Genomic DNA, 24,231 nt, shown 5'->3' on the forward strand with positions numbered 1-24,231 from the left:
TACAAGGATTCCAATTTCTCTACACCCTTACCAACACTTGTTTTCTATTAAAAAAAATTATAGCCATCCTAGTGAGCGTGCAGTGGTATCTCATTGTGGTTTTGATTTGCATTTCCCTAATAACTAATGCTTAGCTGTTTTTCGTGTTTATCAATTATTTGTATATCTTTTTCAGAGATATATCTACAGCAGTTTAGTCCTTCAGACATTTTTTATTGGGTTGTGTCTCTTTCTGTTGTCGAGTTAAAAGAGTCCTTTACATAGTCTAGATACTGGAAGATATCAGAATATTCCATATATATATATATATCCATACACACACACTCTCTCTCTCTCTCTCTATATATATATATATATATGTAGAATCAGAATATTTATTCTATAGAATATATGATTTGCAAATATTTTCTCCCATTCTGCAGGTAGTCTTTTCAATTTCTTAAGTGTCCTTTGATATACAAAGGCATTAAATTTTAATGTCCAATTTATTTATTTTTAAAATTTTGCTGCTGTGCTTTGGGGTTAACCTAAGGTCATGAAGATTAAGCTCTATTTTTTTCCTAAGAGTTTTATTTAGTTCTTATATTTAGGTCGCTGATCCATTTGAGTTAGTTTTTATATACTCATTATTTTGTGTGTGGATATCGAATTGTCCCAGAACCATTTGTTGAAGTCTCCTCTTTCCTCATTGAATGTTCTTGGTCTCCCTGTCAAAATTAGACAGATTCATTTCTGGACTCAATTCTATTCCATTGGTGTATATGTCCATTCTAACTATACCAGACTGTTTTGATTACTGCAACTCTTGAATTAAGTTTTGAAATTGGGAAGTGTGAATCCTCCGACTTTGTTCTTCTTTTTCAAAATTGTTTTTGGATATTTTGGCCCCCTTGCAATTCCATATGAATTTGAGGATCAGCTTTTTCATTTCTGCAAAAAAGGCCATTGAAATACTGAGAGATTGCACTGAATCTCTAGATCTCTTTGGGTCATACCGACATCTTAACAATATCAAGTCTTTCAATCCATACCTGTTGGGTGTATTTATTTCTATTCACTTAGGTCTTCTTTAACTTCCTTTAACAATGTTTTATAGTTTTCAGTGAAGAAGTTTTTCATTTCCTTGATTAAATTTATTTCTAGGTATTTAATTATTTGGGATGACATTATAAATGGAATTGTTATCCTTAGAGTTTTTAAGATATGAAGTTCTATTATAAATATTGATAATGCCTACTTATAAAAAACAATTGATATGTTTATCAATATACATCTGTGTCTTTGATATATAGATATACATAATCCATTTTTGTGGGATCTACTATTGGCTGGAAACCTCTGCTATGCAGCGATCTTACCCCTTTTTCCTTGCTCTGAGGTGGTTTTCTAGGCAAGGGTAATCTGAGTTCGACTCTGCTGCAAGAAGGAGTGGGAATGCAGCCTTAAACTGAAGAGATCTGAATATGATGTGTATCACCTGACCTGGAGAGAGAGGGGTAGGAAAACACTCAACAATGCTGATTATTAAAAACACTAAGGAATTCCAGTTATTGAGGAAGGTAAATACGTATACTGCTGAGGAAGGAACAGTCAGAGGCCTGACCTAGAGTTCTACCTTCTGTGACCTTAGCACAAGATGCCTTGATTTCCATGGGTCTTATTTCCTCTCTGTATAATTAGGATACTGGATTACATTATCTCTATGGCCCGTCCCTGCTCAATGAGTCTATTAAGGCACTACATTAGTATTTCTAGTTTTTTCTGTGGCTTTTGAAGGGATAATTTTCTTCACATTGCTTGACATTCAGAAGGTTTACTGAATAGAGAGAATGACTGAATGAATAATTGAACAAACAATTAGCCTACTCTTACTTCATCAATTCTTCATATATGTATGACAGATTACCAGTGCCAGGTCATGTGCTAGAGGTAAAAATATGGAGACTTAACCTATGCCTTCAAAGGGACTCTCAGTCTGAAATCATACTTTTAATTATTCTCCTCTTCTTGCATTCCTTAACACAGAACACATATGCCCAAGTGCTGATATTTTAGAAAGCAATGAACTCTGGTGTCAGGAGACCTGTAAAATCATCACCGGTAGAGCATAAATCCATACCTAGTGGATAATTGTGCTCTTTCCTTTCTTCTCTTGGCTCTCCTCTTGTTTTTCTCTTATCTAACATCTGTACATATATTGTTCATTTTTTTAGATGCAGAATGATATGAGTTAGTCAATAATTCAGTCATACAAATGCCTAAAAGTGCCAGCCCATGTTCCCTCAGGAACCATAAGTCATAAATTCAATTGAATCAGCATGCTTTACTACTTGTCCAGCATCAGCCATTCCTCTGGCCAAGTGAAAACCTGGTTAATTTCTTGTTTTAGGGTCCCAATAATTCACTTTCTATTATATTCCACTGTGTAAACAGAGAATAGCAATGGAATTAGGCAACATTTCCTAGCTTGGGTGAGTTTTTAAGAGTTCTAGAGTGAAATGTAGCAGCTTAAATAAACTAAGGGAAACAGGTACTGAGTTTAAGCAAGCATTTTAATACACTATCTTTAAATTGAACCTCAGAATGAAATGTAAGAAACAGGGAAAAGAGTTTCCTATGATAAAAGTCTCAACCTCGTGACTAGTAGAACTGTCTCGGCAGAAGATGTCTCCCCCACCCCCATCTTCAGTATGGAAGGCAAAGGAACATCCATTACTTATTGAATACAGACACACTTAACACAGCTAGTCACCATCTTTTGGCATTCTTATTCCATGATGTCTTTTCTCTCTCTCTCTCTCTTCTTTTTAAAATTTCCCCTCCTTTTCATTCTCCCAAGGAAGGCAGTACACTATAGTAAGTAGGAGTAAAAACTCGAGTCCTACTGTCAGGGTTCAAAACCTGCCTCAAAACCTGTGACACTGGCACATTATCTGACTTCTCTGTGCCTAAGCTTCCTATCTATAAAATGGAGATGATAATAATACCTACTTTATAGAGTTTGTATAGCATTAAATTAAATTCATATATATAAAGTGTTTAGAACACCTACTGTTTCTATTAGCACCACCATCATTGTTATCATTTCTGCTGCCAACTTCCTTGACCAGGGACACTCAATTTGCCCCATGCTGTGTTATCCTTTGTTCTCTTTTATCAAATTGTCTTGACAATGAACTCTTGCAGTGTTTACTTTTCTGGTGTTCACAGTTATACAGAGAACTCTGAGGACAGGAAAACTGCTCTAGCTCTTTGTGTCAAAGTATGCAACCTAGTAAAAAATATTATATTAAATCATTCCTTCCACCTCTGCCATATGCCATAATGAACTCCCTGTTCCTTGAATGGATCAGATCTACTCATAATGCCATGTCTTTATACATATCACTCTTCCTTTTCCTGAAATGCTTTCCTTTCTTGTTGTCAACTTTCATTACCTGAAAAATTACTTCATTAGTTGAGAAATTATTATTTATCCTTCAGGATATAGTTTGGAAAATTTGTTTCTTCATGTGAGTACACACCAAACACTGCTCTATGGATAGATACTGACCCATTAAGTCATTTTCACTGGTCTGTGGTGAAAATATCAGCCTTTATTTTGAAAATAATACCTTCCTAATATGTGAGTGTTTAAATCTTTCCAATTAATTAAGTGATTAGAATAATTGTAGATTTTCTTGTTTGTCTGTTCTAATGCTCTGATTTGGTGAATTTAAAAGTTGGCAACCTTATGTTAGTCAAGTTTTTCATAACTTGGTAGGTCTGTGAAATCCAAGTACCTCTCCAAGTGGCTCTTTCAAGTTAGAGTTAAGTGCCCCAAATTCTCCTCTCAGTGCTTGTTAAGCCCATTAGGGAAGCTTCCTCCAGGTATAACAATCAATATGTACATGTAAATTTCCCTGAGAGATTCCAAGCTCCTTGAAGCAGGGGCTGTGTCGTCTCAGTGCCTGACTGTAGGAGGCAGATAAATGGTTAGCATCTACACAATGAATTATAGTTTATATCTTATATATATACATACATATATTTGTTTTACTGGATCTTCAAAACAACCTTATAATAACTAATGAGGAAATAATGTTCAGAGACCATTAATCTGTGTCTTTAGTTCCTACAGTATCAATTTAACTTCTCCAAGATGTACTCAGTTTACACATGTTATGCTTTTAGTGGGAATGTAATAGTATTTTACTTAACCAGGGAACAATTATCCTCATTTTACTGACATAGAAATTGAAGCATATAGAGATGGGGTGAGCACTTGTGCAAGGTTAAGTCCTGGAAGCTAAATGAGGAATAGAGGGTTATATTCCACAGCACCCAGAACCACACCATGCTTCCCCAAGTCTATTCAGAACATTTTAGGCAATCTGAGTTGCCACATTCTTAGCCTTTTTCCCAGGCCTTTTGAAAACCTAAAAGAAATCATGCCAATATTTGTTCTTGGAATTTTTTAGATTATTCCATTCACTATTAAAAAATTAATTATAAAAAAATATATGTATATTGTTCAAAAATACAAATGGCACTACAATTATGAGAAAAAGGCATTATTCCCTAACTGCTACCCTCCTACCTCACACATGGCCTAGTCTCAAGACTTTCAGCAATAGCTTCTAAATCTTCTGGTACGTACTTCTGTGTTTAATATATAATTGCAGCCTTATATTGACATTTCTGAACTTGTGCTTTAGGTATTATCTCTGACTTGTATTTTGGAAAAAGTATTGAACCACAAAAGACCCGATTAGCCCAAGCAATCCTGAAAAATAAAAGCAATGCAGGAGCCTCACAATTCTGGACTTCAAACTATATTACTGTAGTCATCAAGACAGTATGGCACTGACACAAAAACAGACTCATAGATTAATGGAACAGAATAAAGAGCCCAGAAATGGGTCCACAACTATAGGGTAATCTTCAACAAAGCAGGAAAGAATGTCTGATGGAAAAAAGACTGTCTCTTCAACAAATGGTGTTGGGAAAACTGGACAGCAGCATGCAGAAGAATGAAATTGAACCACTTTCTTACACCACACACAAAAATAAATTCGAAATGGATGAAAGACCTAAATGTGAGACAGGAAAATCCCTTCAAAATCCTTGAGGAGAACACAGGCAGCAACCTCTGTCACTTCAGCCATAACAACTTCTTACTAGACATGTTGCCAGAGGCAAAGGAAACAAAATAAAAATGAACTATTGGGACTACATCAAGATAATAATATTCTGCAGAGTGAAGGAAATCAACAGTCTAAAAGGCATCCTATGGAATGGAAAAACGTATCTGCAAATGACTATCTGATAAAGAGTTAGAATCCAAAGTCTGTAAAGAACTTATCAAACTCAACACCCCAAACCCAAATAACCCCATTAAGAAAGGGCAGAAGACATGAATAAACATTTTTCAAAGAAGATATCCAGATGGCTAACAGGTCCATGAAACAATGCTCAATATCACTCATTATCATGGAAATATAAACCAAAACCATAATGAGATATTACCTCACATCTGTCAGAATAGATAAAATTAACAACACAGGAAACAACAGATGTTGGTGAGGATGCAGAGAAAGGGGAACCCTCTTACACTGCTGGTGGGAATACAAGCTGGTGCAGCCACTCTGGAAAATGGTATGGAGGTTCCTCAAAAAGTTAAAAATAGAACCACCCTACAATTCAGCAATTGCACATTGAGGTAGTTACCCAAAGGACACCAAAATATAGATTTGAAGGGGTTCATGCACCCCAATGTTTATAACAGCATTATTAACAATAACCAAACTATGACTATATTACTGTAGTCATGAAGAGCCATCAAAAAGAATGAAATCTTGCCATTTGCAGTGATGTGAAGGAGGCTAGAGTGTATCGTGCTAAGTGAAATAAGTCAAAAAGTCAGTCAGAGAAAGAAAAATACCATATGATTTCACTCATATATGTAATTTAGGGAACAAAACAGAAGAACATGTGGGAAGGGAAAAGAAAAAGAGAGAAGGAGAGAGGAGGAGACAAACCATTAAGAGACTCCTAATGATAGAGAACAAACTGAGGTTGATGGAAAGAAGTGGGAGAGGGATGGGCTAATGGGGTGATGGATATTAAGGAATGCACTTGTTATGATGAGCACTGGGTGTTCTATGTAAGGGGTGAATCACTAAATTCTACTCATGAAACCAATATTATGCTATATGTTAACTAACTAGAATTTAAATAAATATTTGGAAAAGAAAAATAATTGGATGGGTACAGAATTCTACGTTGGAAATCATTTTTCTTTAGACTTTTGAAGGTATAGTTTTAAGGCCTTGTGCCATCTAATGTGGTGTGAAGTCAGACATCATTATTCTCATTCCTACTCCTTTGCACGCAACTTGAATTTTTAAAAAATTCTTTAAGCTTAAATAATCTTTTCTCTTTTTCCCTCTTATTCTTAAATTATACAACGGTGGCTCTTATTTTCCTTTCTTTCTTTTTCATTTTTTGTTTTTGATGAGCTCTGTCAATGTGAAAACACTTGGCCTTTAATTTTGGGAAATCTTCCTGCATGTCATCCTTCCTGTTTTCTCTAGTCTCTCATCTTAGAATCTTGTTACTCTGCTGGTGGTCCACTTGGACTAACTTCTAATATTCTTAACATTTTGATCCTATTTTCAGTCTTTTGGGCTTCTTTTTAATTTTTTTTTTAATTTTAAGTCCCCGGAACAAGAAAATACAATACTGAGCCTCAAAATAGTGTATAGTTTCTGAGTCGAAATGTCCAGTATTCATTCAAACTTATTAGACATATCAGGATACAAGGATAAGAGAAAAACAGAAAATAAAAACAGATATTGGAATTGAGACACAGATAGTGGAATTGTGAGCCAAGGCTTTTGAAATAACTTTGATTAACCTATTTGAAAAATTCGATAGTGAGATAGAGAATTTCAGCTGAAGAATGGAAACTGTAAGAAAGAATCTAATGGAAATTCTAGCATCAAAAAATATAATAACTGAAATTAAGAATGCTGAAATATGTGTTCATTCAGCTCCTTGATAAATATCCAAAGAAAGCCTACCTACATGCTCCAAGAGAAATGTAGACTGAGTCCAGCAGTACTATTCATAGTTGCCTACAATAGACAAATTGTGGTGAGTTCACACAATGGCATACTGTATAGTAATTAAATAAGCAATATAGATGACTCTTACAAACCCAAGGTTTTGTTAAAGAATGTATATATGAAAGAATATGTACTATATGATTTTATTTAAATAAACTTCAAAAATAGGTAAAATTAACTTGTAGTGTTAGAAGTCAGGAGAGTGTTATATCTGGGAAGAAGAGAGATGGTCATGATTAGGAGGAGATTATAAGTAGGGTTTCTGAGATGTTTGTAAAGTTCTATTTCTTGATCTGGGTGCTGGTTACAGAAATGTGTTCACTTTGTGTTAATTCCTAAAGCTGCACACCTATGATCTGTAAATGTTTCTAAATTATATAAAAAGCTTATAATATAGTAGACTTTAACAAAATGCTTGCTGAAATACAGCAAGAACAAACTACTCCTATTTTATAGATGCAGTGTATTTTCTTAACCGAAAAAAACATAGATCTATTCCTTATTTATTTCTTTCTTCCTGTTAGTTTCAGTGTCTATCTACCACATATGCAATGTATCTGAGTTGAGAAGTTCTCTGGTCCAGTTTCTCCAAAGAATAAATATCCTGTTTTCTGCTTATTTGTAGTTGGAAGGGGGATCTGGGATTCTATAGCAACCCATATAGAATTTTAACTAATCTCCTTGTCTTTAGCCACACCCCCTTGCCTTTGGCAGTACCTAGGGCTGTCAATTCTGGAGTTCCTCTGAGGTTCTATATTATGACTCTCATTGACAAACCTCTCTGTAAACCCAATAGTTTCAGCTTTCTCTGCTCTTCTCAGTTAGTTATCACTCCTCGATCTTACAAAATTTAGGACCACACTTTCCTTATTGTTTCCTACTCTCCCATCCTCTTCTTCCTGGTGGGTTTATTACCATTTTAATTCTTGTAATTTTAGTGGGGCTTCAGGAAGGATCAGAGATAAAAACTTGCATTTAATATGCCATATTTTGATTTACTTTTTCCCTTACATTTATTTAAAAATACTAATCAGGTTATGATTCACCTCCTCTCATCTGCTAATTCTAGAATGCACATATATTTCTACAAATTTTGAGGTTTCTTATTAGTTGGGTGATATATTTTTTTTAATGAAGGCTTTCACTTTCTTGTATAGCATTTAAATGGTACATAAGATGAGTGGCTGCACTTCCTGGCTTGTGATCTCTCTGGGGAGCTGTTAATGCACTGCTGTGTTTTATTATCAAATGAAATTTATAGGCACAGTGTCCTGTTCCACAGAGTGAACCACACAAGGATTTCTCAGATGCTCATCCAGACAGAGCATAAGTCCGAAGTCTACTTTATACAAACTTCTAAGAAATCACCTTTGCCATCTTATGTGCTGCCCTGTTTCCTGGGCTTCTAGAAAAATTGATTTTGTTAAAAATAATCCCAGACAAAAATCAAAAGGAAGCATCAGTATTCTCTCAATACTTTCAGTTGTTTAAGACTATCTTAGCAGGAGAATTTGTGTCATCTTATAAATTCTAGATGGTTCAGTTATCTGCAGAGTATATTTATTAATCACACAATAAATAGTAAATGTGTATTTTCCTGTCTTTCTAGGAATAACTCATTTTTCTAATATCATCATCAGAGAATTTATACATGTAATGTCTCTCATATGACTTCATGAAATGTACAGAATAATGAGACAGTATACACCAGACAATGGCAGAGCTTTTTGAATGGTGACATTTTGTTTTTTAAAAAGATTTTATTTACTCATGAGAGAGGGAGTGTGTGAGCAGAGGGAGAGGCAGAAAAAGAGGGAGAAGCAGGCTCCCCACTGAGCAGGGAGCCCAACTCAGGGCTCGATCCCAGAACCCCTGGATTACACCCTGAGCCAAAGGCAGATGCTCAACCCACTGAGTCACCCAGGCACTCTGAATGGTGATACCTTTTGAACACCCTTGTGAATTTGGTTACTTTGCTACACAATGAGTCCCATTTCCTTCATCAGGACTCAGATACCGGCTTTGTTAGCTACCCTTGCATCATGTGATCTAGATCAGACACAAATAGAGTCTCTGCCTTTGTTCAGCAGAGAAAAATGAAGAAGTCTGCTTCTGGCGAGGGTGGTGAGGAAGAAGACTTTCAGTTTTCCAGGGCAGCAGTAACAGAAATTCTGGAACCTGGAGCCAAGCATTGTGCTGTGAATTACGGAGTCTGTCCAGTTTCAGTAGCTATCAGGGGTCTTCCTAGGAGCAGTCTTGTGGTGGGGGGTGTGTTTGTTCTTGGCTGTAGCCTTGAAGCCTGACTTTCTGGGCATCCTTGAGATTCTATGAAGTGGCTAATTACCTTAAATAAATTCTCTTTTCTGTTTCAACTACCTAGAGAGGATTACACTGCTTGCAAATAAAAACCCTGACTAATTCATATGGTAAGTGCTATCAAAAGCAAAAAAGGAAGAAAAATCACAAAAATAAAAAAGATATCTTTGACATACAGCTACAGTAAAAATAAACGTGATTCAGAGTAAAGAATGACATATGCTACAACATGAATGAACCATAAGGACTTCTGCTAAGTGAAATATGCCAACTACAAACAAACAAATACTATATGCTTTTACTTACTTAAGGTATCTAAAATAGATTCAAGGAGAATCAGAGTGGAATGGTTGTTGCCAATGGTTGAGGTGAAGGGAAATAGGGAGTTACTAATCAATGGGTTTTGATCAAAATGAGCAAACTCTAGAGATCTGCTGCAAAGCATTGCACCTACTGTCACCAAAACATGCAGTATGCTTAAAAATTTATTAAGAGGACAGATCTCATGTTAAAAAAGTGTTTTTTCCACAGTAAAATAAGATAAATTTAGAAAAACCACTACTCTATACTCATACTATCCAGAGGTATGCTAATTTTTTTAAAAGATTTTATTTATTTGACAAAAAGAGAAATCACAAGTAGGCAGAGAGGCAGGCAGAGAGAGAGGGGGAAGCAGGCTCCCCACTGAGAAGAGAGCCCGATGCGGGGCTCGATCCCAGGACCCCGGGATCATGACCTGAGCCACCCAGGCGGCCCCAAAGGTATGTCTAACTTTAAACACATTGGAGAATTAAAAAATCTTCATAGTAGCAACTTGAACATACCGTCTTTATCTGCAGTGTCTTGAGGCTTGCATTTTAAAGTGAAGATCTTCCGCAGCTTACAGTTAGCTGAGACAATAATTCCATCCAAGGACTGGAAAACTGCTCCCTTGAATATTTCACTGGTAAATGCTACCAAGTCTATGCATAGATTGCACCACTAAAATAAAGAAAAGAGGAGTAAGTCCTTTCTATAATCAAAGAGGTGAACAAATCATCTATATGTGGATGGTGCAGAGAATTGAGGCAATTGTCCGGATCAACCAGCCTCAAACCAATATCCTTCCTTAGGCAAACCTCTATTTTGGCTTCAGTTTTCTTAAAAATTGCCCAGATTCTTCCAAAGAAGTCATCATAATCTAAACCAGACATTGGTCAGGCTGTAGAGTTCTCATGATGAGGGAAGATTTTGACAACTTTGGGAATTAACTCTGGAAGTAGGCAGTATGCTAGTGGGAAGCTAACTGCAGGTGCATTAGACCACTTAAATCTTGAAAATCAGGGATAAGTAGACAATTGTTCCTTCAAGGGGACTAATTTGATCATAATTAGCCACTTACATTTGTTAAAAAAAATCATGGATGAAATTAGAAGCTGGGTTTAAATTGTGGCCAGTGCTGTCTACTTATAACCAATTAACCTATTGTACAGAAATAGATTCTTCCAAAGAATTTGTAATTATGCCTGGTATTTGCCAGTTTTTAAAAGTACTCTTGCAGGGACTAATTTCTGCCCATTAAACAATTAGGCTCCTCAATACTTCATCAAATGAATTCTCTAAATGGTCTGAGTTAAAGAAAAGGAGAAAATAATCATTTAGTAAGAAATTAAGATATACCGAGGATTGCAGGACAACAACAGGGAAAAGAATTTTTTGAAATTAAAATAAAAGTGGTATTTAAGGTTGTCTGTACTTCTTTTAAAATATCAAGCTCTTCCATTATTTGATTAGAAGAACAATTTACATAAGGTTAATTTTATTAATCTGTCAAAATTGAAAGTTGTATTTATTGATAAAGGAAATAATGATGTTATTCTTAAAGGCAAATTCTGTTTAGAAATGTTGATTTTATTAGGAAGGAAAACCTGAGGCGGTTTCCACTATAGAAAAATAAAAGAGATTGCAGTAAGTTATTAATTAAACACATGAAGATTATTTGTAGGTGTCCAAACAGTAAAATTATATTCTCAGGCCATGGGGATGCTCTGATCTTTTGGGTGAAAAGAAGTCTGGTGTACTAAAAGGTGGGAAGGAAGACTGAGTGTGATGCAGTAATGAGACTGGCTTGCCCTGCAGGATGGCGAGCTCTGGGGAGGCCAGAGGTAATGTGGGATGGGCCAGGAAGGCCAGGTTCTGGACATTGGAAGATCAGGAGAACTTTGGATTCCAGAGGGTAAGGTGTCACTTTGATTCTTGAAGGAGAATGTGACAAGAGTAGAGTGCTGGGAAGTCTGAACCAACTCTAATGCAGGAATATTTGGGGGTGGGAGGAAGGCTGACGTAGAGGAGAGACAGACTGAGGCACGGAAAGACCAGTCAGTCAGTCAGTCATTTAAGCATGAAGTGAGGAAGGTCTGGTAGAGGACTAGTATAGGAGGTGGGATATAAGGAATAAACCCGACAGGCATGTCCTAGGGCGAATGAAACAGCAGGACTTGGTAAAATCCAGGTTACAGGGGATGGAGTTATTGGGATTTCTAGCAATCCAATAGTAATTGTTAATATTATTATTATATTAGCATCATTATCATTATTCTGTGGTTCCTATTCCTAAAAGACTTGATTATGTCTCTACTGCAATTATTCAGCTGGTTTGCCCCCAAAGTAACCGTATTCATCCATTCTTCATCACAGGTGCGAAGCACTTTTCTCAGGTGTTAAACACTGCGCATGACTCCGATGTACAGCAAGGAAGAGGAAAGTCCTTCCAGTCTGAGAAGGGAGGCTGGAGGCAGACATGTAGCATCTGTTTTATACTGCTAGTGCAGAGGGGACTCATGGTGGGAGGATACGGAAGTTCAAGAAAGGCTTCTTTAAAAAATTTTTTTAAAATGTCATAATATTATATGCAAATATAGGCCCAAACATGCCAAATTTTACACAAAATATTGCTATCACTTCTCCACTCCTCTAATCATACTGTCAACTCTTTAACTTTTCTTCTGTCTATATTTTTAAAGAATAACTTTTATCAATTTTAGACATTATCTATTGTCTTCCTATTATGGTAGGTAAGACCTATAGTTCACTTATATACCATACTTCCTCCTCTTCATCCTCCCTGGGTAATTGTCTCCCATTTGTTCCTTTTACCTTTTCCTCAAAATCCATATTCTGTGTTTTCCTCACTGTGACTATGTGAATATTGTACACAACTGAGTTAAGTGATGCTCTAGGATTACCTATTGTTATACAACTTCTTTATATTTCTAGAGTTAATGATTGTTTTTAAAATGATCTGCCTGCCTCTCTGTCTGCCTGTGCTCGCTTGCGCTCTCTCCCTCTGTCTCTGAAAAATAAATAAAATCTTTAAAAAAAAATGATCTGCATTATAGTATTTGAATCCAAGTTTTCCTATATTTAGGAAAGGGTTAGAGGTGACATGAGTTTGGTTTTAAACAAGAAATAATACTTTCCAAATCCAGGGAGACATGGGAACATGCTGGGGCATTTCTTCTCAGGGCCCTGCCCTTTATTCCCTACTTAGATGAACCCTCCAGACAGCTATACCTCTATGCCTCATCGCACTCCAATCAGCTGGCTTGGGAATTGGTGTCCTCTTCCTTCAAAAACTCTTGAGTCCCAGGAAACCTGGTCCTTACCTACTACACACCTTTCTTATTCATCATAGTCAAGCTGTTGTTATTCCCTCTGCCCAGACCCGTGCACCATGGAAAGTGCTCAACAAATAATGATCCCCAAGTGAATATGTATGATGTATGAAGACATTCTTACACACACATGCCAATACACATACTTTCAATCTTTTATTTTCTTAAGTTTTAATTTTGACTCCAGTTAGTTAACATACAGTATTATTTTAGCTTCAGATGTACACTACAGTGATTCAACACTTCCATACATCACCCAGTACTCATCAGGACCAGTGCACTGCTTGATCCCCATCACCTATTTAAGCTACCCACCCCCCCACCTCCCCTCTAATAACCATCCATTTGTTCTCTAAAATTAGGAGTCTGTTTCTTGGTTTGCCTCTCTCTCTCTTTTTCCCTTTGCTTAATTTTGTTTCTTAAATTCCACATATGAGTGAAGTCATATGGTATTTGTCTTTCTCTGACTGACTTAATTTTGGTTAGCATTATACTCTCTAGCTTCATCCAGGTCATTGCTAATGGCAAGACTTCATTATTTTTTTATGGCTCAGTAATATTCGTTTGTATATTTACCCATTATTATTTCTCCATTCATCAGTCGATGGACACTTGGGCTGTTTCCATAATTTGACTATTGTAGACAGTGCTGCTTATAAACATTGGGGTTTATGTATCTCTTTGAATTATTTTGAAGTATTTTTATATTCTCTGGGTAAATACCTAGTAGTGCAACTGCTGGATTGTAGGGTATTTTAAAAAGTTTTTTTTGAGGAATCTCCATACTCTTTTCCAGAGTGGCTACACCTGATTGTATTCTCACCAACAGTGTAAGAGTGTTCCCTTTTCTCCACAACCTCACCAAAACCTGTTCTTTCTTGTGTTGTTGATTTTAGCCATTCTGACAGGTGTGAAGTGGTATCTCATTGCAGTTTTGATTCGCACTTCCCTGATAAGTGATGTTAAACTTTTTTTTCATGTGTCTGCGTGTCTTCCTTGGAAAAATGTCTATTCATGTCTTCTGCCCATACTTTAATTGGATTACTTGGGTTTCTGGGTGCTGAGTTGTATAATTTCTTTTAAAAAAAATTTTTTTAAAAGATTATTTATTTATTTATTTGAGAGAGAGACAGTGAGAGAGATCATGAGCGAGGAGAAGGTCAGAGAGAGAAGCAGACTCCCCGTGGAGCTGAGAGCCCGATGTGGGACTCGATCCTGGGACTCCAGGATCATGACCTGAGCTGAAGGCAGTCGTCCAACCAACTGAGCCACCCAGGCGTCCCGAGTTGTATAATTTCTTTATATATTTTGGATACTAAGTCTTTATTGGTATGTCATTTCCAAATACCTTCTTCCATCTGTAGGCTGGCTTTTAGTTTTATTGATTGTCTTCTTTGCTGAGCAGAAGCCTTTTATTTTGATGTAGTCCCACTAGTTTATTTTTGCTTTTATTTCCCTTATCTCAGGAGACATACCTAGAAAGAAGCTGCTATGGCCGATGCCAAAGAAGTTACTGTCTGTGTTCTCGTTTAGGATTTTGATGGTTTCAGGTTTCACATTCAGGTCTTTAATCCATTTTTGAATTTATTTTTGTGTATGGTGTAAGAAAGTGATCCAGTTTCATTGTTTTGTATGTTGCTGTCCAGTTTTCCCAACACCTTTGTTGAAGAGATTTTTTCCCATTGAATATTCTTTCCTGCTTTGTTGAAGATTAATTGACCGTATAATTGTGGTTTCATTTCTGGGTTTTCTAATCTGTTCTGTTGATCTATGTGTCTATTTTTGTGCCAGAACCACACTATTTTGATTACTACAGCTTTGCAAAATAACTTGAAGTCCAGACTTGTGATGGCCCAGCTTTGGTTTTCTTTTTCAAGCTGCTTTGGCTATTGGGGTCTCTTGTAATTCCATACAAATTTTAATATTCTTTGTTCTAGTTCTGTGAAAGTGCTATTGGTATTTTGATAGGGATTGCATTACATGTGTAGATTATTTGGGGTAGTATAGACATTTTAACAATATTTGTTTTTCCAAACCATGAGCATAGAATGTCTTTCCATTTCTTTGTGTCATCTTTAATTTCTTTCATCAGTATTTTGTAGTTTTCAGAGTACAGGTCTTTCACCTCTTCGCTTAGGTTTATTCCTAAGTATTTTATTGTTTTTTGTACAGTGAGATTGATTCCTTAATTTCTCTTTCTGATGCTCCAATATTGGTATATAGAACTGCAATAGATTTTTGTATGTTGACTTTATATCCTGCCACATTACTGAATTCATTTACCTTTGCTGAATTAGTGTTTTGGTGGGGTCTTTTGGATTTTCTCTATACAGAATCATGGCATCTGCAAATCTTTTTCCTTGCTGATCTGAATGCTCTTTTTGTTGTCTGATTCCTATGGCTAGGACTTCTAGTACTACATTGAATCAAACTGGTGAGAGTGGATTTTCCTACCTTGTTCCTGACTGGAGAGAAAAAGCGCTCAGCTTTTCCCCATTTAGGATGATATTGGCTATGGGTTTTTAATATTTGGCCTTTATTATATTGGGATATGTTCCCTCTAAACCTTTGTTGAAGGTTTTTATCTGAATGGATGTTGTACTTTGTCAAATGCTTTTTCTTCATCTATTGAAATGATTATATTTATAATTGTTAAATCTTCTTGTTGGATTGTCCCTTTTATTATTATATAGTGCCTTTCTTTGTCTCTTGTTACAGTTTTTATTTTAAAGTCTTATCCTTTCTTTTTTTTTATTAGTGTGATATATCATATTGATTGCTTTGCAAATATTAAACTATACTTGCAACCCAGAAATAAATCCCACTTGATCATGGTGAATGATTTTTTAAAATATATTGTTGAATTCAGTTTGCTAGTATTTTATTGAGGATTTTCTGCATCTATGTTCATCAGAGATAATGGCCTGTAGTTCTCTTTTCTTGGGGTGTCTTTATCTAGCTTTGGTATCAGAGTAATGCTGGCATCATACAATGAATTTGGCAGTTTTCCTTCCATTTTTGATTTTTTGGAATGGTTTGAGAATAATGAGTATTAACTCTTCTTAAATGATTGGTAGAATTCACCTGTGAAGCCATCTGCTCCTGGACTTTGGTTTGTTGGGAGCCACTCTTCTGCTGGCTTTAGGTTTTGTTTATTGTTCTTTTTCTAGCTCCTTTAGGTGTAAGGTTAGGTGGTTTGAGATTTGAGATTCTTGAGATTTTTCCTGCTTCTTCAGATAGGCCTATGTTGCTATATACTTCCCTCTTAGGACCCATTTCCTTGCATCCCAAAGGTTTTGGACTCTTGTGTTTTCATTTTCATTTGTTTCCATGTACTCTTTTATTTCCTGGTTGACCTATTCATTGTTTAGTAGCATATTATTTGACCTCCATGTATAGTGGGCTTTCCAGATTTCTTCTTGTGCTTCACTTCTAGTTTCATAGTGTTGTGGTTAGAAAAGATGCATGATCTGACTTCAGTCTTCTTGTATTTGTTGAAGCCTATGATGTGGCTTAATATGAGATCTATTCCAGAAAATATTTCATGTGCACTTGAAAAGAATGTGTATTTTGCTGTTTTCAGATGCAATGTTCTGAATAGATCGGTTAAGTCCATTTGGTCCAGTCTGTCATACAAAGCCATTGTTTCCTTGTTGATTTTCTGTTTAGGTGATCTGCCCATTGATGTAAGTTAAAGTACCCTACTATTATTGTATTCTCAATTAGTTCCTTTATGTTTGTTATTTGTTATTAACTGTTTTATATATTTGGGGGCTCTCATGTTGGATATATAAATATTTATAATTATTAGATCTTCTTGTTGGACTGTTCTTTTTATTATGACATAGTGCCCTTTTTTGTCTTTTATTACAGTCTTTGTTTTAAAGTTTAGTTTGTCTGCTAGAAGTATTACCACTCCAGCTTTCTTTTGACATCCATTTGAATGATAAATGTTTCTCTATTCCCCTCTTCAATGTGCAGGTGTCTTTAGGTCTAAAATAAGTCTCTGGTAGGCAGCATATTGATGGGTATTTTTTTTAAATCCATTCTGTCACCCTACGTCTTTTGATTGGAGCATTTAGTCCATTTACATTCAAAGTAATTACTGATTGATATGTATTTATCTTATTCTATTACTCGTTTTGTGGTTGTTTCTGGAGATTTTCTCTGATCCTTTCTTGACTTTCTTTCATGTTTTGCTGATTTTCTTTGGTGATGTATTTGGATTTCTATCTCTTTATTCTTTGCATGTTTATTAGTGGTTTTTGATATATGGTTATCACTAGGTTTGTAGATAACCTCTTCTACATATAGCAGTCTATATTAAGTTGATGGTTATTTAAATATGAACCCATTCCTCTCTTCTTCACTTTTTAGGCATATGTTATTATATTTTATATCCTTTTTTTGAGTTCCTTGGCTGATTTTTTACAGAAATAATTAGTTTTTACTGCTTTTGTATTTCCTACCTTTATACTGTCAACTTTTGTTCTCTCCAGTCAGAGTCCCTTTTAATATTTCTCACATGGCTGGCTTAGTGGTCACAAACTCCTTAGTTTTTGTTTGTCTAGGAAACTATCTTTCTTTCTATTGTGAATGATAGCCTTGCTGGATAGAGTATTCTTGGCTGTAGATTTTTCCCACTCAGCACTTTGGATACATCATGACACTTCCTTCCGGCTTTCAAAGTTTCTGTAGAAAAATTTCCTGCTTGCCTTATGTGATTTTCGTGGTAAGTTAATGATTTCTCTTGTCTTGCTGCTTTTAAAATTCTTTTCTTTATCACTGTATTTTCCAAGTTTAATTACAATATGTCATGGTGTTGGTCTGCTTTTGTTGATTTTGGTGGGAGTTCTCTGTGCTTCCTGGATCTGGACATCTGTTTCCTTCCCCAGAGTAGGGAAGTTTTTGGATATTATTTCTTCAAATAAATGTTCTGCTCCCCTTTTTCTCTTTTCTTCTCCTGGGAATCCTATGATACAAATGTGATCACATTTGATGGAGTCACTGAGTTCTCAAAGTCTGTTCTAGTTTTGAGGAATTATTTTTTCTCTCTCTTGTTCAGCTTTATTACTTTCCATTATTCTGTCTTCTACATCACTAATTCATTCCTCTGCTTCTTCCATCCTGTTATGCATTTTATTAAGCATGTTTCTCATTTTGTTTACTGAATCCTTTATCTCTGCTATGTTATTCCTCATCTCTGTGTTAAGGATCTTATTCATGTCTTCCATTCTTTTCTCAAGTCCAGTGACTATCCTTATGATGATGGTTTAAAATTCTCTATCAGGGACACCTGGGTGGCTCAGTGGTTTAGGCCTCTGTCTTTGGCTCAGGTCATGATCTTAGGGTCCTGGGATCGAGTCCCGCATTGGGCTCTCTGCTCAGTGGGGAGCCTGCTTCCTCCTCCTCTCTCTCTGCCTGCCTCTCTGTCTACTTGTGATCTCTCTCTGTCAAATAAAGAAATAAAATAGATAAAAAATAAAATTCTCTATCAGACATGTTATTTATCTGTTTTGCTTAGATCTCTGGCTTTGGCCTTGTCCTGTTCTTTAATTTGTGATACATTTCTGTCTCTTTTTTATGTTTGTTTCTATATATATTAATAAAGTCTGCTCTATTTTTTGCTCTTGCAAGTAGTGACTTTATGAAGAAGTAGTCCTGGGGTAACCTGCAGGGCCATGTCCCCTGTTCACCAGAATCTGGCATTTCAGGAGAGCATCTTGTGTGTGATGATTATACCTATTGTTGTGTCTGAGTCACTTTTCCCTTCAGTGCATTTGTCTGCCTGACTCTCTGCACTGACTCTGTTGTGGGCTGTGCTTACTCTCTGTGGTGTTAGTGGGACCAAGGCAGGCCAGCTCTGAGCGGGTGTGCCTGCCACAAGACTTGGAAGAAGGGGTAGCAGTATTAGCAAAATTTGCATTGGGCCACTCCAAAATGCTGTGGTGGTTGGGGGCTGCATGAGGCTTGGCGTGGAGAGCAAACATGGCCCAGCACATGAGGGTGCTGGGGGCATGTGGTTGGTACTGTGCAGTGGCTAGGGCTGGTGGGGTGACTAGGCATGGTGCTCAGTGGCAGCTGTGCACCTGGTGGTGGGTGTGGTGCATTATAGTGCCGGGGGTGCCCGTCAGGGTGCAGCACAGCAGATGTGTGCAGCACACTGGGGTGGCCATGCACCCAGTGGCTGGTCAGGGCACATGTTTGGCTTTAACAGAATCTGTCCTGAGTTCAGGGCCAAAGCCAGCAGACTTGGAGTGTGCTAGTCCTTAAGAAAACTTATGGACACAGCACACTTGCCAGTGGGTCAGGCAGCAAGTGTCTGTGTAGCATCACCTCTCGAAGGTGGCTCTGTGTTTATGCTGGGAGGTAGGGGAGGAAAATGGCACCTGCCAGCTCCTTTGCTTTTGGAGAAGTCCCCCAGTATGCTCTGAAATCGGGATGAAGAGATCTATCTCCCGTTTGTCCTTATGGTTGTGCAAGCTGCTATTTTTTGGTTGTCCCTCCATGCAGACTGCTGTCTCTTTAAGGGTAGCAACCCAGCTATCACTCATCCTCCCAGCTTGCCTAATGCTGGGTCAGTTGACTTTTATTTTTTTTTAATTAATTAATTTATTTTTTAAATTTCTTTTTAGTGTAACAGTATTCATTGTTTTTGCACCACATCCAGTGCTCCATGCAATATGTGCCCTCCCCAATACCCACCACCTTGTTCCCCCAACCTCCCACCCCCTGCCCCTTCAAAACCCTCAGGTTGTTTTTCAAGGACTTTTAAAGCTCTAGGTTCCAAGAACCACTGGTTTTATAAACTCACGGAATTCGGTCCCTCTGTTTTTTAGTTTGTTTGTTTTTTAAGTAAATTCTACACCCATTTGGGGCTCAAATTCAGAACCCCGAGATCAAGAGTTGTACGCTCTATAGCAAGTGAGCCAGCTAGGTGTCCTAGCCCCTCTGGTTTTTTTTTTTTTTTTTTAAAGATTTTATTTATTTATTTGACAGACAGAGATCACAAGTAGGCAGAGAGGCAGGCAGAGAGAGAGAGAGAGAGAGAAAGAGGGAAGCAGGCTTCCTGCGGAGCAGAGAGCCCGATGCGGGGCTCGATCCCAGGACCCTGAGATCATGACCCGAGCCGAAGGCAGCAGCCCAAACCACTGAGCCATCCAGGCGCCCCGCCCCTCTGGTTTTTAAAGCCAAATGTTATGGGTATTAGTCTCCCCTTATGAGCTCCCTAGGGTGAGGGCCCATTTCTCTGCCTTGCTTTCTCCACATAGAGTTCCCTCTCTCCTGCAGGCAGCCTTCCTCTCTGCCTTTCTGGCCTTCGTAAACTTTCAGCTGCAGCTTCATCTCTGTATTTAGTTGTGGAGTTTGTTCTTCCATTCTTTAGACTGCATTCTTGTTTGTTGATTTGGATGTGGATGATATCTAGTTGAAAACCTGGGGTGGGGGCTACCTGGGTGGCTCAGATGATTGAGCATATGCCTTCACTTCAGGTCATTATCTCTGGGTCCTGGAATCAAGCCCCCTGTCAGGATCACAGCTCAGTGGGGAGTCGGATTCTCCCTCTCCCTTTACGCCTCTCCCTACTTGGGTGCACACACACACACACACTCTCTCTCTCTGTCTCCAATGAATAAATAGAATCCTTAGGGAAAAAAACAAACCAAAAATGTGGGATGGGGTGACCTCGGGGTCCTCCTGCTCTGCCATCTTCCCAAGTTCCCCCTCAAGGAAAATTCTCAATCTTTCATTTTATAATCACTCAACTAGCCCCATAAATGTGTGGTAACTGATAACTTTGGTGAATGAATTCACTTCTTACAAGTGCAGATGGGAGTATTTCCTGAGAAAGATGGGAATAACTTTCAAAAATCTCCCTTGGCTAGAGGAAATGAAATTATTTTTTTGTTTAGTTGGTATTTATAAAGGTTCCACTTTTCATAGGCTTCAACAAATAACTCATTATTCATATAAATGCTGTGTAATCTTTTCCGAAGTTTCAGAAAAGAGTATGAACTGTCTACTCTCAACATGTGGATTACCTGAATTAGTTGATTTTTATAAAATATTATTTTCATTACTCTTGGTGATCAATCATTCTTCAAATCATTTTTTTTTTTTTTTTTAGTTTTCTTGATCTCTGATCGCTTTATACCTACATGTAATTCTGGTCTAGCAGGGAAGAACTCTTGATTTAAAATATTCCTAATTATGGGTTTGAGAATTATGTATCAGGAAAATAGCAAACTGACAGAAAAAAAGACAGTATTGCTTAGTTTGTTGCTGGGAGGTGGTAGGGGAGGGATAGGGTGTCTGGGTTATGGACATTGGGGAGGGTATGTGCTATGGTGCATGCTGTGAATTGTGTAAGACTGATGAATCACAGACCTGTACCCCTGAAGCAAGTGATACACTATATGTCAAATAAATAAATAAAAAGAGAAGAGAGTTCATACTATTTAGTTCCAGCATGAAATTCTGCATAAAGGAACTGGCAGGCAAAGGGTAAAAGAATCATGCAAAGCATGAATTTCTAGTTTTTACTGACTAATATTTTGGCCATATGGCTTTAGTTTTAATTTTAAATATTTTTAAAGAGTTTTATAGATTTATTTGAGAGTAAGAGAGGGGAGGAGAGAGAGAGAGCGAGTGAGAGAAAGCACACTTGCATGCATGTGCATGGGGAAGGGGTGGGGAGGGGCAGAGGGAGAGGGAGAAGCAGACTCCTCACTGAGCAGGAAGCCTGATGGGGCTCCATTCCAGGACCCGGAGATCATGACCTGAGCCCGAGGCAGCTGCTTAACTGACCGAACCACCCAGGGGCCCCCATATGGCTTTATTATACTGGTAAAAGGCCAGTAGACTGTGTGAACACAAACACACACACACACACACACACACACACACACACACACACACACGCAGACCACTCAGATGCATGCAATAACAAGTTCTTGGTCGTCTAGCACTTTTTGATTTTCCTTGCCATTACTGCAGGAAAGATGTGAAGATAATTGGATTCATTTTGCCAGTACAGAAAGAGCCTGAGTCATGGACATTGCACAGCTCTAGCTAGCACTTTCTAGAGGAAATCACTTTCCTTTCTAAGAGGAAATCACAAACAAGAAACCACAATTTCATAACCCAGCAATCGTAAAGCACATCTCTTCTCACAATTTTAGAACCTCATTCTGTTTCTGTCCTCCTAAAATGATAAGAATGGGGTTTTTAAATGTTTATTCTTGTGTCTTATAATAATTTTTCACATGTTAGCTTGAATATCTCAGAAGAAAATCTCTTACAAAAATTGCTTACAATGACCTTATTCATCTCAATCACCATCATCTTGTTTATTAAACGGTGTAAGCAGAGATCGAAATAGTAATTTTATATCCACACGGTCAGGAGAAGCAATTACCTATTACTACTGTATTAAAAAACAATTTCCTCAGGAAAAGCAAATCATGACAAGTCCCTAGATGGAGGGAGGGGAGTTTAGGAGAGGTTGGGGCTGTCAGGGCTGTAGCTCCTGGTTGAACCACAGAAAGGCAAGTTCCTTATATAATATCTTTATGATACCTATTTAGCAAATGACCTCCACCTCCCATTCCTACCAGCATGAGCGAGCAGTCTCTTCTTGAAATAGCAGCCAATCTTTCTCTTGCTAATTCTCAAGTCACCTTTCACTGTGCCCTCTGAAATCCTTACACTGAGAAGTACTTACTACTCTGTATTTTTCTAAGGGTCCTACATACCTTACTTAATTGAAGATATTTCTGAGATATTACTTTCCCTTCACCTCGAGTTAAAGCTCACTAACGAAGCTTCATATGTGTTTCTACAGCCTCCAATTTTGAGGCCAAGTGGTTAGGTGGCACTGGGAGCGGGCTCACACTTCTGACTGGGAATCCTATCTTCTTTGAAGCTGGAAGAATTGCTTCCACTCTTAGCTTTGCTGATCTTCAAATCACTTCCTGGTCACTCCTGCTTCTGCAGACACACCTTCGTCAGCCTATCTACACATTCCTGAAAACCTGTGGGTCCAGATTCACCTTACCTTCCAACACTGTCCAATACCCTGAGTCCCTTAACCTTCTTTCCTTCAAAAGCCTCCTCCACTTTACACAGTAACCCACTCACATGACTACATCCTGACATTTAACTTCCTTTCTTTGAAACACTTAACTTTTAAGATTTGGAATAAGAAATTATTTTCTATTATCTAATTATAATATTCTATTCTTTAGCCTGTCTGGAAATCCCTTCCAGTTAAACTCTACTGGCAACTCCTTTGAAATACATTCCTCCTAAGGATGCAAGAGTGTGGGCTCTGCAGCCCATCCGCCTGAATTTGCATTCCAGCTCCAGCATCTACTAGCTGGGTAATTTCGCAGTTACTTAACCTCTCTGTGCTTCACTTTCCTCATTTGTAAAATGGTGGTAATAATACATGTTTCAGAGTTGTTAGGATTAAATGTTTAAAAACATGGAAGCACTTATAATAGTGCCTAACATATATGTGCTTAATATATGTTAACCACACCATCTTTTTTGACTTCATATCACAAAATACACAGACTTTAAGGATACAATTTGATGATTTTGACCATTTCATTCACCAGCATACCATAGCTCATCAAGTTATATGGCATTTCAATCACCCCAGAAAGATCTTTTGTGCTGTTTCCCAATCTCAGACTTATCCCTCTCAAGGGCAACCACTAATTTCTTTCACCTTAGTTTGTCTGTTCTATTAATTTATATAAATGGGGTCACAGTAAGTGGCTTCTTTCACTTGGCATTAATACTTGAGGTTCATCAATGTTGTTGCATGGATCAGTAATCCATTCTTGTTTTGTTGAGTAGTAACTCACTCTGTGAATATACCACAATTTAATGGTTCAGTCTTCTGTTGTGAGGCATATAAGTTTATTTCAAGTTTTTGGCTTTTATAAATAAAGCTGTTGTGAAATTCCCAGCTGAGTTTTTTTTTTTTTTATATGTACTTACATTTTCGTGGATAGACACCAAGAAGCGGAGCTTTTGTATCAATGGGTAAACGTTTAACTTTATCATAAACTTCCAAAGGTGTTTCCAAAGTGGTTATGGTGGAAATTCTCCATGTATGTTAGAAATGTATGATAACTGCTTTATAT

General features: G+C 37.4%; 1 protein-coding gene across 8 annotated transcripts in view; it reads right to left on the reverse strand.

Annotated features, from left to right (window-relative positions):
* C1H3orf67 (chromosome 1 C3orf67 homolog) overlaps positions 1–24,231 on the reverse strand; it is a 247,862-nt gene that overhangs the window by 130,543 nt on the left and 93,088 nt on the right. For all 8 annotated transcript variants that reach the window (XM_032323954.1, XM_032323924.1, XM_032323904.1 and 5 more), the window contains one exon: positions 10,250–10,406. In XM_032323954.1, the coding sequence (XP_032179845.1) occupies positions 10,250–10,406 (157 nt within the window). The remainder of the gene's footprint in view (positions 1–10,249; positions 10,407–24,231) is intronic.

This window comes from Mustela erminea, chromosome 1, assembly GCF_009829155.1.
Source record: "Mustela erminea isolate mMusErm1 chromosome 1, mMusErm1.Pri, whole genome shotgun sequence".
Classification (NCBI taxonomy): Eukaryota; Metazoa; Chordata; class Mammalia; order Carnivora; family Mustelidae; genus Mustela; species Mustela erminea.